General features: G+C 40.6%; 1 protein-coding gene across 1 annotated transcript in view; it reads left to right on the top strand.

The window, feature by feature from the left end:
- The window catches only part of DNAH6 (dynein axonemal heavy chain 6), a 293,021-nt gene that overhangs the window by 209,529 nt on the left and 61,904 nt on the right, over positions 1-21,588 (top strand). Inside the window, exons 58-62 of the mRNA XM_082425941.1 lie at positions 1,794-1,861; positions 2,465-2,645; positions 5,499-5,678; positions 16,916-17,149; positions 20,896-21,031. Coding sequence (XP_082282067.1) covers positions 1,794-1,861; positions 2,465-2,645; positions 5,499-5,678; positions 16,916-17,149; positions 20,896-21,031 — 799 coding nt within the window. The remainder of the gene's footprint in view (positions 1-1,793; positions 1,862-2,464; positions 2,646-5,498; positions 5,679-16,915; positions 17,150-20,895; positions 21,032-21,588) is intronic.

Genomic DNA, 21,588 nt, shown 5'->3' with positions numbered 1-21,588 from the left:
AGAAAAGAAGACAGCTGGGACCCCTTTCTCCCTTCCCGCAGGGGGCGCAGAGGGGCAGCTCTACCCCAGCAAAGCCCACTGCAGACTCTGCTCCAGGCACAACCACTCACTCTGCGGGGTCTTCCCTGCCCCGCCGGCCTCCCCTTCTCTAATGGGGCCCAAGCAGTGAGGGAAGGGACTTCAATCAGAACTTCAGTCCTCCATCCTCCACTAAAAATCGTCTTGGGATACAGCATTCCAAAGAGTGTCATTTCATTTTAGTTACTGAATTCCTCATAGCTGTCTGTCTTCCCTAGATGTGTTCAGGTTGAATGAAATTGACACATTTCTTGCATAAAATGAGGGAAATGCTACTGATATTAAAAGTCTAGGTCAGGGTTTTCCTTGTCAACCTCAAGCAGTTTAATTACACAACTGCTGCCAGAGCTCATATCCCAAGTTCCCTTTTAGAGTTGAGAAAAGTGACCCATGTGCTGACTCACAGCCTTTGATTTCTCACTTTATTTAACTTTTTTTTTTTTTTTTTTTTTATTTAACTTTTGAGAGGGAACATCACACACCTCCCCAATCCCAGCTCTGTGACTCCAGGTAAATTATTCCATTTCTTGGATCCTTGAGTCAATCAACTATAAAGTGGAGACAAAGGCCACTTCAAGGATTTGTTTATGAAGGTTAAATAAGAATAATGTGTGTAGATAAACAACAAGGTCCTACTGTATAGCACAGGGAACTATATTCAATATCCTGTGATAAACCATAATGGAAAAGAATATTTGAAAAGTATGTATATGTATAACTGAATCACTTTGCTGTACAGCAGAAACTAACACAACATTGTAAATCAACTATACCTCAATAAAATTAAAAAAATTTTTAAAGAATAATGTGTATAGGGACTTCCCTGGTGGTCCAGTGGTTAAGAATCTGCCTTCCAATGCAGGGGATGCAGGTTCGATCCCTGGTCGGGGAACTAAGATCCCACATGCCGTGGGGCAACTAAGCCTGCACCGCAACTACTGAGCCTGCGCGCTCTGGAGCCCATGCGCCAAAACAAAAGATTCCGCATGCCGCGACAAATATCCCACATGCCACAACTAAGACCCAACACAGCCAAATAAATAAATAAATAAATAAATAAATAAATAAATAAATAATTTAAGAAAAGAATAGTGTATATAAAATATATGACATTCAAACACTCTTATTATATTTGTGATTTTTGCTGTTGACTTATTCAATAACATCAGAATATTATAGTAACAATTTTTCATAAATATAGTATGATGAGACAAAATATGTAAAGCTCTATGTATTATTAATAAGATCATCTTTTTAACAAAGACAAACTAAGTGAAAGTCGCTATAACTAAGTGATTTTTATTAGCCCATTTAGTCCTCACAAATACCCTATGCATTGTTCCTATTTTCTCAATTTTTAAGGATCAGGACCTGAAGCTCAGAATGGACTGGCTTGTCCCACATCCTACATACACTGACGGGTACAGCTAGCATTTGATCCCTGCTTCTTTCTAACCCTTCACTGGCTCACCTTTCCTTAAAACATCATTCTCTAATGGTGGCATTTGAGAAACAAGATTATCACTCATAGCAGCAGAGAAAATCACATTATAATTTTGTGAGACTAAGATTTTATTGCTTGCCGTGTGTGTGGGTAGTGAGTTCACCATTAGACCCAGGATACATCCAGCTGGGTAATAATGAGCCCTATTCTAATAAAGAAAGCAGTTCCTACTTTATTAGTCTGAACTGATTACTCTATGCTTCTCTTCTAGGTGTGCATCAAAGTTACCATCATCAATTTCACAGTAACCAAATCAGGTCTGGAGGATCAGTTGTTAAGGTAAAAAGAAAGGGGGTTGGGGGGGCAAAGGTTTCCTAATATTTTGTTTAGAAATTTTGACTAAGAAAAAGATTAGCTCACAAATAGAGGATGGGAGCAAATGACAAAAGAACAAGTGAGAGGAGACATAAGTTCGCATGTTTGAATGGGAGAGGCTAGAGGTAAAGCACCTTTTTTAGGTGCGACCAAGAATCACTTCATGGAGGTGATGGAATTTCAGAGTCTCCCATGTCGGGTTGGAAAGAACGTTCCAGGCACCATTTCAGCTTGGCACAAGCAACCGTTAGAAACAGAAATTGAATGACTAGAGACATCAAGCACTGAGAGGTTTTCCTAAGAGAAGATGAGCAGAAGCCATGGGAGCTGTAGTCAGGTGCAGGTCTCTGAAATACAAGATAAATAATCAGAACATATACATAATGCTTTGAATAGCCACTGGGACACCCAGCAAAAGAGGGCCTTGTGCATTAGGATGTGGCTGGTAGCATTAGTATTCAGCTAAGTAGTATTCAGGATAAGAACAATGAGAAATGGGAAAAGAAAAATAGAAGCAACTTCAGGGCCCTGACAAAGACCTAATTTAGGGATTCACTTTGGCATCAGTGATGTCGTGCGGCTTGAGAAGCCTGAGTTGGAAGAACAAAGGATCAAGCTCATTGTGAGGATCAATGCTGACAAAAACCAGCTGAAAGCTATCGAAGAGAAAATCCTGAAAATGCTCTTCACATCTGAGGGAAATATTCTGGACAATGAAGAACTCATTGACACACTCCAGGACTCAAAGGCAAGTAAAATATTTTTATTATTTATAGAAAGTGTGTTAATTTGGGCTTCCCTGATGGCACAGTGGTTAAGAATCTGCCTGCCAATGCAAGGGACACTGGTTCGAGCCCTGTTCCGGGAAGATCCCACGTGCCGCGGAGCAGCTAAGCCCCTGCGCCACAACTACTGAGCCTGTGCTCTAGAGCCTGCGAGCCACAACTACTGAAACTTACGCGCCTAGAGCCCATGCTCTGTAACGAGAAGCCTGTGCACCACAATGAAGAGTAACCCCTGCTCACTGCAGCTAGAGTATAATTGCTTTACAATGTTGTGTTAGTTTCTGCTGTATAACAAAGTAAATCAGCTATATGTACACATATGTCCCCATATCCCCTCCCTCTTGCATCTCCCTCCCACCCTCCCTATCCCACCCCTCTAGGTGGTCACAAAGCATGGAGGTGATCTCCCTGTGCTAACCTGCAGGGTCTTTTAAAGCAAGAATGGTAGCCACCCCTGAGCTGCCAGGCAGACACAATAACGTGCCTGGCTAGCAGGCCCCTCACCAACCGAAGGAAAGGTAGATAAACTGTAACAACTGCTCTTCTTGTCTGCATTTTTCAAACAAAACATGTCACATAAAGAACTGGGGCAAGATATAAGTTGAAAGGAATGACACAATTACATACACATATTAATGTCACCCCCCTCCAGGCAGCTTCCCTGGTCTTCCCAGCTGGAATGAATTGCTTCCTTCTTGGAACACACCTGACACCTTATCTGCACCTCTAATACAGCACTTGTCACTGTTTACCTTATGTCATAGGTAATTACAATTACATGTCTTTTCTCTTCTGTTAGGTTGTTAAGTTCCATGCAGCAAGAATCTATTTTACAAATTGTGTGAGTTCTTGGCTTTCCCCTTTGCCAGCTCAGAAACCCACTTTCCTGGGTCTGCTAGGTTGTTACCACCCTTCTGTCTGCTATTTCCTCTTCCATTCCTCCCATTTTTGTGGATTTGCAGTGTTTTTTAAAAATCCCTTCACTATAACTCTGTTATGGTTTCAGTAGGGAGTAAAGGTACTTGTATTCTGATTGCCATCTTTATCTGTCAACTAGTTTCTGTTTGCAAGGATTTACCTTGAAGACATCCTTTCTGTAGAGTAGAGACAGGACTGATTGCTCCTGGGCTGCATTTCCTGCCACTTCCTGCCTATAGTTCATACTCCCCTAAATTCCCAGAGCCCTCATTTAAAACGAGGTCTATCTTCCCTCACCACTGTGGAAGCCTCAAGTCTCTAGGACATAATGTCTATAAGTAGTTACTAAACTCAACTGAGATGTATAGTCTTCTAATATTCTCTGGCCAAAAGAAGTAAATGGTTCACTTTGTTTTCTCTTTAGCCCTGGGTTCTGCATTATCAGGGCCTGTGCTCACCAGTGTATAAAGCATTGTTTGTGGGTAGATCTCCATAATTCAACTGCTCCCATGTCAACCTCCCTTTTTCTACTCAGATGTAAAGACTTTAATTGAGTCCAGTATTGAGACTGGTGTTTCTCACTCAACTCTACCCTTTCTTACCTCCTCAGGTTCCTAAGGGGTCAACATGGGGAGAATGTGAGCCTTTGATTCCAGGGCACAGCTTCTGCACCAAGTCCCCCCTCCCTTAGTGGGCTGGGGAGGACAGTCTAGACTTAGCCACTAGCCACGTGCGGCTGTTGAGCCCTTGAAATGTGGCTAGTCTGAACTGAGATGTGTTGTTAGTGTAAAATACACACCAGATGTCCAAGACTTAATCCCCCAAAATGTAAAAGTATCTCAATAAATTTTTATGTTGATTATATATTGATATATATCAAGATAGATTGGATTATATTGGGTTAAGTATATTGTAAAATTCATTTTACTTGTTTCTTTTTACTTTAAGTTAGAAAAGTTAGAATTGTATTTGTGGCTCACATTATATTTACAGGGGGCAGTGTGGCTCTAGACAGAAACCTGATGATCCCCTTCAATAGTGCAAATACTGACCAGCGAGCCCATAGTGATTGTTCACGGTCCGTGCCCTAGACCCTGTGACTTCCTTGAGACAGAGGATCTCCCAACCTAGGGATGTCCACACCTGAAGAAGATGAGGGGGAGGGGGAGAACGAGGACAGACAGCCATAGGGAAAGACAGAGAGACTGAGGGAGACAGAGAAAGGTATCTTGGAAAGCTCACTGGCCAGAAGGCTCCCCAGAACCACAAACCCAAAAGACAGAAAACCAAAAGAACAGCAACACACCTTGTAAACGTCTCCAACTTATTACAGTTTACAACCCTTCACAAACGACAGCTTCTACCCCTGAGTTTCCCTGCCTACACCTGGGATGTCAGGAAAAGAGAGAGAACGTTAGACTTGCTTGTTATTCTAGAGTGGGATATGGTACCACTTCCTTCCAGCCTCTCTCCACCTGCCTCTTGTGGGCAGTTTCATGGGTGTCCCTTCTCCCTTCATACCTCCTTTTATTATGGGAGCCCAGAATCATTTGAGGACTGCTCACAAGGGAACTGGAGAGCAACTGGGTGTTAGAGTTTCCATGTCAGAAGTTACCCAGGTTCCAGGCTCAGAGAAGTTCTGCTCCACTTCTTCCCGGGCTCCTTGTGTTGCCTATTTCCATTTGCCCATCCCTAACTCTGCCTGGAAAAGAGGTCAGCTCGGCCAGAAGAAGGTCATTGAGTCCTGAGACTCAGTCATCTGTCTGGGGGTCCCCTTATTATACTCACAAATTCATCATCTCCTTCTTTCCTTCCTAGACCTAACTGGATATGTTCCAAAAATCCCACCATTTTTTGGAAACAGATCCTTAAGAACTTTTTTTCTTGTGTTTATTCAGATCACTTCTGGTGCCATTAAAATCAGGCTGAAGGAAGCAGAGTCCACTGAACAGATGATAAACGTTGCTCGTGAGAAGTATCGTCCAGTGGCCACTCAAGGCTCTGCTATGTACTTTGTTATTGCGAGCCTCTCAGAAATAGATCCTATGTATCAGTACTCACTAAAATATTTTAAACAGGTAAGTGTGTTGTTGCTGTTGTTAGTGAAATTTATCTCTGGCTTATCTTTAAACCCTGTTGAGTTACTTCCTGCCTCAGGCAAATCATGAGTTTAGTTATTGGATAAAATCCTCCAAGAGTTTGAGTTCAGACTATGGTTTAAGCACAGCCCTTAAAGACTCAGGTGCCCGGTATGCACAGAACAATCCACAGAGGATGAAAAGAAAGCTTTTTTACAAGTTTCATTTTTTCTCTTGGCTTCTCAACTAACAGCTTGCTTGTTTTCCTTCTTACCTGCTTTTCTTTTCTTTAAAGAGTCCTAACTCCATTCTATTTCTCTCCAGTAATACAGCTTCCTTTCCACTGTTAGAGTTTTCTGTGTTGCATCCCAAGTCTCGAATAGTTCTGACCTTAAGCAGATTGGTTTCTATATCTTTTTTTTTTTCCAGAACTTGTTATAAAACTGGCTCTCCACCCAACCCCTGGGTTTTATTTACAGAGGTTTTACTTGCCTTGTCCCCTTTCCTGTGTTCCTTTCCTAATTTCACCATGTAACTGGGAGAATTCCTTTGTTTATTTATGGTTTCTCCACTTGGTCTCCTATTCACAGTTGAATTTCCTCTGATCTCCCGTGAGTAGGATATTTTCAACTCTCATCCTCTTTTTTAAATTTTTTTTGCCATATCCCTTTTTTTTTTAACATCTTTATTGAAGTATAATTGCTTTACAATGGTGTGTTAGTTTCTGCTTTATATCAAAGTGAATTAGCTATACATATACATATATCCCCATATCTCCTCCCTCTTGTGTCTCCCTCCCACCCTCCCTATCCCATCCCTCTAGGTGGACACAAAGCACCGAGCTGATCTCCCTGTGCTATGCGGCTGCTTCCCACTAGCTATCTATTTTACATTTGGTAGTATATATAAGTCCATGCCACTCTCTGACTTCGTCCCAGCTTACACTTGCCCCTCCCCATGTTCTCAAGTCCATTCTCTACGTCTGCGTCTTTATTCCTGTCCTGCCCTTAGGTGCTTCAGAACCTTTTTATTTTATTTTATTTTACTTTTAGATTCTATATATATGTGTTAGCATACGGTATTTGTTTTTCTCTTTCTGACTTACTTCACTCTGTATGACAGACTCTAGGTCCATCTACCTCACTATAAATAACTCAATTTCATTTCTTTTTATGGCTGAGTAATATTCCATTGTATATATGTGCCACATCTTCTTTATCCATTCATCTGTCGATGGACACTTAGGTTACTTCCATGTCCTGGCTATTATAAATAGAGCGGCAGTGAACATTGTGGTACATGACTCTTTTTGAATTGTGGTTTTCTCAGGGTATATGCCCAGTAGTGGGATTGCTGGGTTGTATGGTAGTTCTATTTTTAGTTTTTTAAGGAATCTCCATACTGTTCTCCATAGTGGCTGTATCAATTTACATTCCCACCAACAGTGCAAGAGGGTTCCCTTTTCTCCGCACCCTCTCCAGCATTTGTTGTTTGCAGATTTTCTGATGATGCCCATTCTAACTGGTGTGAGGTGATACCTCATTGTAGTTTTGATTTGCATTTCTCTAATAATTAGTGATGTTGAGCAGCTTTTCATGTGCTTCTTGGCCATCTGTATGTCTTCTTTAGAGAAATGTCTATTTAGGTCTTCTGCCCATTTTTGGATTGGGTTGTTTGTTTCCTTGATATTGAGCTGCATGAGCTGTTTATATATTTTGGAGATTAATCCTTTGTCCGTTGATTCGTTTGCAAGTATTTTCTCCCATTCTGAGGGTTGTCTTTTCATCTTGTTTATGGTTCCTTTGCTGTGCAAAAGCTTTTAAGTCTCATTAGGTCCCATTTGTTTACTCTTGTTTTTATTTCCATTACTCTAGGAGGTGGATCAAAAAAGTTCTTGCTGTGATTTATGTCAAAGAGTGTTCTTCCTATGTTTTCCTCTAAGAGTTTTATATTGTCCAGTCTTACATTTAGGTCTCAAATCCATTTTGAGTTTATTTTTGTGTATGGTGTTAGGGAGTGTTCTAATTTCATTCTTTTACATGTAGCTATCCAGTTTTCCCAGCACCACTTATTGAAGAGGCTGTCTTTTCTCCATTGTATATTCTTGCCTCCTTTATCAAAAATAAGGTGACCATATGTGTGTGGATTTATCTGTGGGCTTTCTATCCTGTTCTATGTTGATCTATATTTTGATCAATATTGATCAAATTTGATCAGTTTGTTCAATATTGATCTATATTTCTGTTTTTGTGCCAGTACCATACTGTCTTGATTACTGTAACTTTGTAGTATAGTCTGAAGTCTGGGAGCCTGATTCCTCCAGCTCCATTTTTCTTTCTCAAGATTGCTTTGGCTATTTGGGGTCTTTTGTGTTTCCATACAAATTGTGAAATTTTTTGTTCTAGTTCTGTGAAAAATGCCAGTGGTAGTTTGATAGGGATTGCATTGAATCTGTAGATTGCTTTTGGTACTATAGTCATTTTCACAATGTTGATTCTTCCAATCCAAGAACATGGTATATCTCTCCATCTTTAGTATCATCTTGAATTTCTTTCATCAGTGTCTTATAGTTTTCTGCATACAGGTCTTTTGTCTCCTTAGGTAGGTTTATTCCTAGGTATTTTATTCTTTTTGTTGCAATGGTAAATGGGAGTATTTCCTTAATTTCTCTTTCAGATTTTTCATCATTAGTGTATAGGAATGCAAGAGATTTCTGTGCATTAATTTTGTATCCTGCTACTTTACCAAATTCATTGATTAGCTCTAGTAGTTTTCTGGTAGCATCTTTAGGAGTCTCTATGTATGGTATCATGTCATCTGCAAACAGTGACAGCTTTACTTCTTCTTTTCCAATTTGGATTCCTTTTGTTTCTTTTTCTTCTCTGATTTCCATGTCTAAAACTTCCAAAACTATGTTGAATAATAGTGGTGAGAGTGTACAACCTTGTCTTGTTCCTGATCTTCGAGGAAATCATTTCAGTTTTTCACATTGAGAACGATCTTGGCTGTGGGTTTGTCACATATGGCCTTTATTATTTTGACGTAAGTTCACTCTATGCCTACTTTCTGGAGAGTTTTTATCATAAATGGGTGTTGAATTTTGTCGAAAGCTTCTTCTGCATCTATTGAGATGATCATATGGTTTTTCTCCTTCAATTTGTTAATATGGTGTATCACATTGATTGATTTGCGTATACTGAAGAATCCCTGCATTCCTGGGATAAACCCTACTTGATCAAGGTGTATGACACTTTTAATGTGCTGTTGGATTCTGTTTGCTAGTATTTTGTTGAGGATTTTTGCATCTATGTTCATCAATGATATTGGCCTGTAGTTTTCTTTCTTTGTGACATCTTTGTCTGGGTTTAGTAACAGGGTGATGGTGGTCTTGTAGAATGAGTTTGGGAGTATTCCTTCCTCTGCTATACTTTGAAAGAGTTTGAGAAGGATAGGTGTTACCTCTTCTCTAAATGTTTGATAGAATTGGCCTGTGAAGCCATCTGGTCCTGGGCTTTTGCTTGTTGGAAGATTTTTAATCACAGTCTCAATTTCAGTGCTTGTGATTGGTCTGTTTATATTTTCTATTTCTTCCTGGTTCAGTCTCGGAAGATTGTGTTTTTCTAAGAATTTGTCCATTTCTTCCAAGTTGTCCATTTTATGGCATATAGTTGCTTGTAGTAATCTCTCATGATCCTTTGTATTTCTGCAATGTCAGTTGTTACTTCTCCTTTTTCATTTCTAATTCTGTTGTTTTGAGTCTTCTCCTTTTTTTTTCTTGGTGAGTCTGGTTAATGGTTTATCAAGTTTGTTTATGTTCTCAAAGAACCAGCTTTTAATTTTATTGATCTTTGCTCTTGTTTCCTTCATTTCTTTTTCTTTTATTTCTGATCTGATCTTTATGGTTTATTTCCTTCTGCTAAATTTGGGGGGGTTTTTTTGTTCTTCTTTCTCTAATTGCTTTAGGTGTAAGGTTAGATTGTTTATTTGACATGTTTCTTGTTTCTTGAGGTAGGCTTATATTGCTATAAACTTCCCTCTTAGAACTGCTTTTGTTGCATCCCATAGGTTTTGGGTCGTCGTGTTTTCATTGTCATTTGTTTTTAGGTATTTTTTGATTTCCTCTTTGATTTCTTCAGTGATCTCTTGGTTATTAGGTAGTGTATTGTTTAGCTTCCATATGTTTGTTTTTTTTACTGATTTTTTCCTGTAATTGATATCTAGTCTCATAGCATTGTGGTCAAACAAGATACTTGATATGATTTCAATTTTCTTAAATTTTCCAAAGCTTGATTTGTGACCCAAGATATGATTTATCATGGAGAATGTTCCATGAGCACTTGAGAAGAAAGTGTATTCTGTTGTTTTTGGATGGAATGTCCTATAAATATCAATTAAGTCCATCTTGTTCAATGTATCATTTAAAGCTTGTGTTTCCTTATTTATTTTCATTTTGGATGATCTGTCCATTGGTGAAAGTGGTGTGTTAAAGTCCCCTACTATGATTGTGTTACTGTCGATTTCCCCTTTTATGGCTGTTAACATTTGCCTTATGTATTGAGGTGCTCCTATGTTGGGTGCATAATTATTTACAATTGTTATGTCTTCTTCTTGAAACAATCCCTTGATCATTATGTAGTGTCCTTCTTTGACTCTTGTGATAGTCTTTATTTTAAAGTCTATTTTGCCTCATATGAGAATTGCTACTCCAGCTTTCTTTTGAGTTCCCTTTGCATGGAATATCTTTTTCCATCCCCTCACTTTCAGTCTGTATGTGTCCCTAGGTCTGAAGTGGGCCTCTTGTAGACAGCATATATACAGGTCTTGTTTTTGTATCCATTTAGCCAGTCTATGTCTTTTGGTTGGAGCATTTAATCCATTTACATTTAAGGTAATTATCGATATGTATGTTCCTATTACCATTTTCTTAATTGTTCTGGGTTTGTTATTGTAGGTCTTTTCCTTCTCTTGTGTTTCCTGCCTAGAGAAGTTCCTTTAGCATTTGTTGTAAAGCTGGGTTTGGTGGTGCTGAATTCTCTTAGCTTTTGCTTGTCTGTAAAGCTTTTAATTTCTCCATCGAATCTGAATGAGATCCTTGCTGGGTAGAGTAATCTTGGTTGTAGCTTTTTCCCTTTCATCATTTTAAATATGTGTTGCCACTCCCTTCTGACTTGCAGACTTTCTGCTGAAAGATCAGCTGTTAACCTTATGGGGATTCCCTTGTATGTTATTTGTTGTTTTTCCCTTGCTGCTTTTAATAATTTTTCTTTGTATTTAATTTTTGATAGTTTGATTAGTATGTGTCTTGGCATGTTTCTCCTTAGATTTATGCTGTATGGAGCTCTCTGTGCTTTGTGGACTTGATTGACTATTTCTTTTCGCATATTAGGGAAGTTTTCAACTATAATCTCTTCAAATATTTTCTCAGTCCCTTTCTTTTTCTCTTCTTCTTCTGAGACCCCTATAATTCGAATGTTTCTGTGTTTAATGTTGTCCCAAAGATCTCTAAGACTGTCCTCAATTCTTTTCATTCTTTTTTCTTTACTCTGCTCTGTGGTAGTTATTTCCACTATTTTATCTTCCAGGTCATTTATCCGTTCTTCTGTCTTAGTTATTCTGCTATTGATTCCTTCTAGAGAATTTTTAATTTCATTTATTGTGTTGTTCATCATTCTTTGTTTGCTCTTTAGTTCTTCTAGGTGCTTGTTAAACGTTTCTTCTATTTTCTCCATTCTATTTCCAAGATTTTGGATCATCTTTACTATCATTACTCTGAATTCTTTTTCAGGTAGACTGCCTCTTTCTTCTTCATTTGTTTGGTCTGGTGGGGTTTTACCTTGCTCCTTCATCTGCTGTGTGTTTCTCTGAATTCCCATTTTGCTTAACTTACTGTGTTTGGGGGGGGGGTCTCCTTTTCGCAGGCTGCACGTTCGTAGTTCCCGTTGTTTATGGTGTCTGCCCCCAGTGGCTAAGTTTGGTTCAGTGGGTTGTGTAGGCTTCCTGGTGGGGGGTATTGGTGCCTGTGTTCTGGTGGATGAGGCTCGATCTTGTCTTTGTGGTGGGCAGAACCGCGTCCGGTGGTGTGTTTTGGGGTGTCTGTGGCCTTATTATGATTTTAGGCAGCCTCTCTGCTAATGTGTGGGGTTGTGTTCCTGTCTTGCTAGTTGTTTGGTATAGGGTTTCCTGCACTGTAGCTTGCTGGTCGTTGAGTGGAGCTGGGTCTTAGCCTTGAGATGGTGATCTCTGGGAGAGCTTTCACCATTTGTTATTATGTGGAACCGGGAGGTCTCTGGAGCACCAAAACCCTGTCAGCCACACAGCTCAGAAGAAACGGGAGAAAAAAAGAAAGAAAGAAAAAATAAAATAAAATAAAGTTATTAAAATAAAAAATAAAATTTTTAAAAATTATTAAAAATTAAAAAATTTTAAAAGTAATAGAAAGAAAAAGAATGAAAGAAGAGAGCAACCAAACCAAAAAACGAATCCACCAATGATAACAAGCACTAAAGACTATACTAAAAAACAAAATGGACAGACAGAACCCTAGGACAAACGGTAAAAACAAAGCTAAACAGACAAAATCACACAAAGAAACATACACACTCACAAAAAGAGAAAAAGGAAATATATATATATATCTATTTATATTAAAAAAAAGGAAGAGAGCAACCAAATCAGTAAACAAACCTACCAATGATAATAAACTCTAAATACTAAACTAAAATAAACATAAAACCAGAAAGAAATTAGATGCAGAAAGCAAACCCCAAGTCTAGAGTTGCTCCCAAATTCCACCACCTCAATTTGGGATGATTCATTGTCTATTCAGGTATTCCAGAGATGCAGAGTACATCAAGTTGATTGTGGAGATTTAATCCGCGGCTCCTGAGGCTGCTGGGAGAGATTTCTCTTTCTCTTCTTTGTTCGCACAGCTCCTGGGGTTCAGCTTTGGATTTGACCTTGCCTTTGCCTGTAGGTCGCCTGAGGGCATCTGTTCCCTGCCCAGACAGGACGGGGTTAAAGGAGCGGCTGATTAGGGGGCTCTGGCTCACTCAGGCTGGGGAGAGGGAGGGGGGGTATGGGATGCGGGGCGAGCCTGTGGCGGCAGCAGCCGGCATGATGTTGCAACAGCCTGAGGCACGCCATGTGTTCACCTGGGGAAGTTGTCCCTGCATCACAGGACCCTGGCAGTGACGGGCTGCACAGGCTTCCGGGAGGGGAGGTGTGGATAGTGACCTGTGCTTGCACACAGGCTTCTTGGTGGCTGCAGCAGCAGCCTTAGTGTTTCATGCCTGTCTCTGGGGTCCGTGCTGATACCCGCAGCTTGCGCCCATCTCTGGAGCTCATTTAGGCAGTGCTCCGAATCCCCTCTCCTCGCACACCCTGAAACAATGGTCTTTTGCCTCTTAGGCAGGTCCAGACATTTTCCCGGCCTCCCTCCTGGCTAGCTGTGGTGCACTAGCTCCCTTCAGGCTGTGTTCATGCAGCCAACCCCAGTCCTCTCCCTGGGATCTGAACTCCAAAGCCGGAGCCTCAGCTCCCAGCCCCAACCCGGCCCGGCGGGTGAGCAGACAAGCCTCTCAGGCTGGTGAGTGCTGGTTAGCACTGATCCTCTGTGCAGGAATATTCTCTGCTTTGCCCTCTGCACCCCTGTTGCTGTGCTCTCCTCCATGGCTCCGAATCTTCACCCCTGCACACTCCCCATCTCCGCCAGTGAAGGGTCTTCCTAGTGTGTGGAAACTTTTCCTCCTTCACAGCTCCCTCCCTGAGGTGCGGGTCCCATCCCTATTCTTTTGTCTCTTTGTTTTCTTTTTTCTTTTGCTCTACCGAGGTACGTGGGGAGTTTCTCACCTTTTGGGAAGTCTGAGGTCTTCTGCCAGCATTCAGTAGGTGTTCTGTAGGAGATGTTCCACATGTAGATGTATTTCTGATGTATTTGTGGGGAGGAAGGTGATCTCCATGTCTTACTCCTCTGCCATCTTGAAGGTCTCCCCCATCTCATCCTCTTTTAGGCAGCATTCTAATATCTCCCAAAAGCAAATTCAATGTCACAAAACTTTGGCAAGCAATGTCAGTTTACCCGAAGATTTCCAGGGGAGACAGAGAGTTTGCATCACTCATCACACAGCAAAATGTACCAAGCATCCACAGGGGTCCCCTCTGTTCACCTCTGGAATTTCTCTCAGCCCATCCCCCACATGGCCTCTCTGGCTGTTTCCCATCTACCAGCTCCCATTCCCATCTTGTCTGTATTGTTCCCTTTTCTGTGCAGAGCAGTTTAGCTCACTCTGGCTTCTTTAATCATATGTGCTCGCACCCATAATACAACTCAAAGGCCTCTCCATACACACCACTCACAGTAGAAAACAGTAATAATTGTAAATAGATCCTCTTTCCCTGCCACACATCTTTACTTCCTGCTACATGCCCTTATACCTGTAGTCAGTGCTGGCTCTCACTCCGGAGGCCAAGCCAGCCCAGGCCTCATGCTTTTAAAACACTGCTCTGTACTCTGGGGATCCAAAATGGATTTTCGCAGACATTGCCCATCAAACACAGTTCAGTTCCAAAGCCACATCCAACCTATCCCTGTTCTGTCTCTAGAGCCACATTTCCCACTAGTCCTCTGCCAGCAGCCAAATGGATCCATTCACATTCTCTGGACTCCCCAGATGCTTCTGTGTTTATGACCCTCTCTGTTTAGAATGCCCGCCCTCCCAGATTAAGTGCCACCTTCTCATTAAGTGAAGCCTGTGGATGAGGCTGCAGTCTTCTGGGGCTGGATGTCCAAAATGGTCACTTACATGGCTGGGATGTCAACTCCTACAGTCACCTCTCCATGTGGCTTGGGTGCTCACAACAGGGCAACTGGGTTCCAAGAGGGCAGCTCCCAAAAGCAAATGTTCTAAGAAGCCAAGGTGGAGGCTGCAAGACCTCTTCTGACCTAGCTTTGGATGTCAGGCAGCATCACTTGTGCTACAGTCTCTTGGTCAATGGAGTCACTAAAGCTAGGCCAGATTTGAGAGAAGGGGATTTAGACTCCACTTCTCCATGGAAGGAGTAGCAAACAATTTGCAGCAGTCTTTCTCCAACACATGTGAATGCCTCATGTGGAACTTCCACCACTCTGCCTGGGGCGGTGGGCTCTTCTCTCCTGCTGAAGTCTGACCTACCAGAGGGCAGGAAGGAAGCCTCCCCCAATCCTGCTTCCCCCCGTGGTGCTTAGCACCATATGACACATCATGAGTGTCTCTTGAGTGAAGAGGCTGTTTGCATCCCTCCATTAAAAAAGGCTGTTGAAATATTCAAACAATTTTTATATACTAGACCAAGCTTGGTTTTTCCTCTAGATGTCTTGTTTGGTGGCCTTGGTATGGTCAGGGGGCCGGCAGCAATAGGAGCTGCAGGAGAGAATGGAAATGAAGAATTGAGAGAAATGAGAGGCATGTTGTGTAGACACACCTGGGCTTTCTTCCAACAAGAAGTGCATCTGCTGTGGCAGCCTTTAGAAGCCATTTCTACTCGGGTCACAGCTCAGTTCCTAAAGGCAGGGGTTGCCGTTCTCACGCCTCTTCCTTTAGTTGGTGGGTATTAAAACTAGCAAGGTAAAGATTAGTAAATCCTTTCATTCTATCTAAATGACTTTGATAACACTTTTCTCATCCTGGATGTTTTGGAATTCCTGCTTTTCAAGGTTTTAAAATCTCCTTCAAGAATTAAAAATGAAGATGCCCTGAAAATATCTTGAGCCAACAGAAAAAGGGTTATAGGATGAATCATCAAAACACTGAAGTTTTGCTATTTGGAAGGGAAACTAGAAACCCAAAACACAATTGTAGGTGACAGCCCTGGCCAGGACATCCTCTACCAAACCCATCCATAATTCCATTTCACACTAAAGTTATTTAGGGTGTGTCAAGATTTGCCATGTTTTATTTTGGCGCCAAACTTACCAGGTCTTCACTGGACTTTAAACTCTCTGCCTCTTGTCAGGTTGTTAAAGAAAACTCTTTGCTTCTAAGTGTATTAAAGTAACAACTCCATTATTCTTTGTTGATCAAACTTTCCAGAGAATTAACGAGGCTTTCCCATTTCTCTAGAATAAGTGAATGCTTCCTCCAAGCCCTTTTAATCTTAGGGAACGGAGGCCTATCTTTTGGTGAGGAGACAGACAGTCAGATCTTTTCTCCTTGTGCTGCATCCTGTTAGGAGGATGAGTTGGGGGTGGTACAAGGAGGCCTGCACAAGGACAGAGCAGCATTTTTAGGGGCTTGTGAAGCACACTTCTTGACATTGACCTGCCTTGGCCCTCAGCTGGTCTTCAGCGTCCAATCTGCTTCAATCTGTCTGATCTCCCCATGAGCAAAGCATCTCGATCCCTCTCAAGGTGACCAAGGAATTGGGCAGCCCTGCCTCACCTGGCATCTTTGCCCCTTGTGCTGTGGATCCTCAAGGCCGAAGCCATAGGATGGTCCTCTCATCCCTCATGAGACCCCAGTCTCTGCTGCAAGATCCCCTTGCCCATGACTTGCAGGCAAGCCCCTGAGTTCAGGCTCTGCTCAGATTTGTCACACAGCTCAAGACCCTTGGGAATTTCTGGATCTCCCCTCCCCCTGCCCTTGTGCTACTTGGAAGTGGCTGTCCCTCTCACCTGAGCCCTCCATGCCACCATCTCTGCTGCCTTCCTGATATCCTTGTAATGTGAGGCACCTTTTGGGGAAGAGGCCTGTTCCCAAAATTTCCAGGTGGGAAGCAGGGTAGAAGTCTTCTTTAAAACTGCTTCCTCTTAAATTTCAAAGAAAATTCTTACACGTTCTTCCCACACCCTAAGAATTATCTTGGGAAAATGCCAAGAAGAGGGCATGAACTTACCTAGCCCTTACACCTCTCATCCAAAGTGATTATCAAATGTGAGTTGAGGATATGAGAAACTCGTTTTGCCAGCTCACCTTTATTTTCCATTTTCTGTCCAAAGTCAATATTATGCCTTTTCAATAGTCAAGAATTTGGCACTGGTCCATTTCTGAAAAGTGGGGAGAGAAAGAGGAGTGAACAAAATAAATATTACATATAAATGTGTCAATTTGGGATGAATTCTGGACTTTTTTATGGTACAGTATTCATCACCTGTGCTGCTATTTACTCACTGAATTTGGGGGAGTCAGGGTGAGGAGCAGGGACATTTTTTCCTCCATGAAATTGAATTAAATCAGAGACACTGATAGAGTTCTCTTTCACAGTTGTTCAATACAACAATTGAAACCTCTGTGAGGACAGATGATCTACAGCAGCGCATGGAAATTCTACTAGAACAGACTCTCCTAACAGCTTATGTCAATGTCTCGAGAGGACTTTTTGAACAACATAAACTCATCTACAGCTTTATGCTCTGTGTTGAGATCATGCGTCAGCAAGGAAGCTTAACCGATGCTGAATGGAATTTCTTTCTCCGAGGTTCTGCAGGATTGGAAAAGGTATCTGTGTCAAGATTAGACAGTGAATGTTATTAGATAGAGCCCACAAGCACCTACCAGTGCTCCACGGTGACTCTGGTGGCTGAAGGTTATATATTCAGCTGTGTGGCCCACTAGGGGTCAGGGACCCAGACTATAACTTAGTTCTGTCTTTAGTCACTATATAATGTTGGTAACATTTGACCTCTTTGTGCAGCAATGTCCTCACCTGTAGAAAAGAGATGTTGGGAGTAACCAGTGAACTAATAGATGGGAACATGTTTTGAAAAGTTGACCATCTTACAAATGGGAAGAGTTAAAATCCAATAAAAGTTGTAATTCACAGATCTGGCCACACTGTTTGTGAAACCATGATCCTCCCTTGCCTGGACCCATCTTTCATTATAAAGCACAGGAAGGACTAGAACTTGATCGTTGCCTTCTGTCATACCATAATATTTGTCTAACTTGCCCCAGCCCCTCAAACTGGCCTAACTCACCCATATACCACAGACCTGATGGCCCACAGAACTCAGGCACAGTCCCCCAACTCTTGCCTGCAAGTCCATCTGGTCCAACTCTAAACTCTTGGCTCTGTCTTCAATCGCGAGCCCTACACTTGGCCCCTACAGACCTGACACCTGCATCTGTTTGCCAATATTTGAGCCTCAGAGTATCACTGGGACATTGGACTTTGTGCTTTCATTTGACTCTCAGCACCCTGCACTCCCAGGACAAGCCCAAGGAAGGCCTCTACACCAGATGGTCCTTCTTCCCTGACACCCACCCATCCTGCATACATACGTATTCTGTTAGTCCTTGCTTAACACTGTCTTAACTTCATAATCACAGTTAATACTTATAGAGGGTTTGCTATGTGTTTTATGTATATCTACTCATTTATTTATTTGAGTATTCCTGTTGGGTGAGTTCCTAATTTTATCTCTAGTCTGCAGATAAGTTAATTAGGCACAAAGAGATGAAGTAACTCATCATGATCACACACTTATTAGGGTTTGGAACCAGGATTCAAACCCTTGCAGTCAAGTCTGTAGAGCTTGCCCTCTTACCCACCTCACTCTGTTGCTGACTATTAGTCAGTCACTCAGCTAAGCCCTTCCCGGCATTGTCACCCTTCTTCCTTCACAGTATTCTTGTTAACAGCTGTGTTTACAGTTTTTTCAAGCAGAGGCTCAGAGAGGTTAAAGACCTTTCCAGAATCACATAACTAATAATCATAAAAACACTCAACAAACTAGAAATAAAAGAGAACTTCTTCAACCAGATAAAGAGCATATACAAAAACCCACAGCTAACATCATACTTAATAGTGAAAGCCTGGATGCATTCCACCTAGGATCAGAAACAAGAAGGATGTTTGCTCTCACCACTTCTTTTCAACATTGTACTGGAAATTCTTGCTGGGACAGATACACAAGAAAATGAAATGAAAGGCATCCAGATTGGAAAGGAAGAAGTAAAACTATCTCTATTTGCAGATGACATGATTTTGTACATAGAAAACACTAAGGAATTTACTTTAAAAAAAAACTATTAGAATTAATAAACAAGTTCAGCAAGGTTGCAGGATACAGGGTCAACATACAAAATTAATTTGGATTTCTTTACATTTGCAATGAACAATATAAAGTGAAACTAACAATTCCATTTACAATGGCATCAATAATAGTAAAATACTTAGAAATAAATTTAACAAAAGAAGTTCAAACTTATACTCTGAAAACTACAAAACAGGCTGAAAGAAATCAGAGGACCTAAATAGATAGGAAAACATCCCATGTTCATGGATTGGAGACTTATTATTGTTAGGATGGTAATACTCTTCACACTGATCTACAGATTCAGTGATATCCCTATCAAAATTCTAGCTGGTTTCTTTTCAGCAATTGCCAAACTGATCCTAAAATTCATACAGAATTACAAGAGATCTAAATCCCAAAGCTTACTACAAAGCAGCAGTAATCAAGACAACAAGATATTAGCATAAGGATAGACATATGGGTAAATGGAATCAAATGTGAAAGTCCAGAAATAAAGCCATGTGTCTATGGTCAACTGATTTTGACAAGGATGTACTGATACATACTACAACATGAATAAACCTCGAAAACATTAAGATGATAAAGGATTTGTATTTAGAATAGATAAAGAATTCTTATGAATCCATAATAAAGACAACCCAACTTAGAAATAGCCAAAGGACCTGAATAGATATTTCTCCAAATATATACATCAGCACATGAAAAGATGTCTAACCTCATTATTTATCAGGGAAATGCAAATCAAAATGATAAGGAGATGCCCCATTCACACCCACTAGAATGGCTAGAATCAAAAGACAGATAATACCAAGTGTTGGTGAACATGTGGACAAATCAGGACCCTCATAAACTGCTAACAAACATGAAAAATGGTGCAGCTGCTTTGGAAAACAGTCTGGCAGCTCCTCAAGCAATTAATGTAGAATTACCACATGATCCAGCAATTCCACTCCTAGGTATACATCAAAGAGAAATGAAAACATAGGTTCACACAAAAACTTAGACATGAATATTCATAGCAGCACTATTCATAATAGCCAAAATGGTTAAAGCAATCCAGTCCATCAACTGATGAGCGGGTAAACAAAATGTGGTATATCCATAACAACAGAATATCATTCAATCATAAAGAGGAATGAAGTACTGATACATACCACAACATGAATAAACCTTGAAAACATTAAGCTAAGTGAAAGAAATCAGTCACAAAAGACCACATATTATAAAATTTGATTTATATGAAGTATTCAGAAGAGGCAAATGGATAGAGACAGAAAGCAGTACAAAACTTTCGAAGTTTAGTCTCAAAGTACTAAATTTTCAAAGAACTAGTTTCAGTTTCTTAGGGCTAGAGGGCATGGGCAGATGGGAGGGGAACTGCTAAAGGATACATGGGGTTTTTTGAGGAGATGAAATGTTCTAAAATTGACTGTGGTCATGGTTACACATAACTGTGAATTTACTAAAATACATTGGATTGTATGCTTTAAATGGGTGAATTGCATGGTATATGAATTGTATCTCAATAAAGCCATTTTAAAATGTGGTATGAAACCTCAGGCAAATATTCATGAAATTTTCAAAGAACTAGGTTCAGTCTACAATCACCGCTGTTTTTCTGTCTCTTTTTAAACTGTTTACCCACATGCAAGGGCTTCATGGAATATTGCCAGATGGCATAATACTTTTCCCAGAAATTTCTGGGAATATATGAAATGATTAGACATATACTCACTCAGCCCAGCTAGAATGAGATTTTCACTTGTCTTGCTACTGATTTTGCTATACTACTCAGCATTTCCTATCTCCTAGAGGTGAGAACATCTGGGAACTGGATTTAAAAACTAGTTCTCTAGGAAAAAATCATTAATATAAGAATATTTGAGGGGTGGGGAGAGACTGGTGTGGCATGTTGGAGGACAGGCTAGAAGTAGACTTTACAGATTTTATTTTAACCCTTCACCAGATCAACTGCTTTCTGCAAATGTCAACATGAAAAGTTTCATCAGCTGTACTTCTGTTCAAAGGCCAACAAATAGAATTGATTCAACACCATTTCTATCTCACTATATCTTATACTTGTCCTGGGTAAATGGTTATTTTTAACATTCTATTAGAGCTTGATTTTTCACTTAGACAAGGTGAAAGCATATTCTGTGGTTGTCTTTGTGAACTATTATTCACTTTCTTTCTGTCTTCTAATAGGAACGCCCACCTAAGCCTGAATTTCCCTGGCTGCTTACTGCCATGTGGTTCGCATGCTGTGACTTAGAAGAATTATTTCCAGTTTTTAAAGAACTTACAAAATACATAGTGTTACATCCTATTTCCATACGCATAGGTAATACGTCAAAAAGGCTCTGCTATATGGGGTTGTAAACAAGCTTGTGAATCCTAACTTAAGGTCTCCTTTAACCTCTTCTGCAATATCAATATTTTTCACTAGGAAATGTCTTCATTATTGAGAAATTGTGAATTACTTTTTTTTCCCAATTTCTTGAGTTGAATGCTTGGCCCATGAATTTTCAATATTTCATGTTTACTATTATACCCATTTTAAGAAGATGCATTTACCTCTAGGTATTGCTTTAGCTGCACCCCATACTTTTTTTTTTTAACTTTTTATTGACGAATAACATACATATGGAAAAGTACACAAATCAGAATCAACAGTTTGATTATCAAAAACCGACTGTACTTATGAGCCACCACCCAAGTCAAGAAATATAGTACAAGCATCACAGAATCCCCTTATACTCCTTCATAGGACCCTTTCCCTCTTCCCCAGAGGTTATGCCTGCTCTAATTATAACATTCTATGTTACTTTTTCCCCAAAAGTTTTACTATGTAGCCCTTTTGATTCTAAAAGTATACTTGTTAATTCAAATGCATTTACG

This window comes from Balaenoptera physalus (genome assembly GCF_965194825.1).
Source record: "Balaenoptera physalus genome assembly, chromosome: 15".
Lineage (NCBI taxonomy): Eukaryota > Metazoa > Chordata > Mammalia > Artiodactyla > Balaenopteridae > Balaenoptera > Balaenoptera physalus.
Note: the sequence above shows the minus strand (reverse complement) of the source record. Positions and strands in the feature narration are given on the sequence as shown.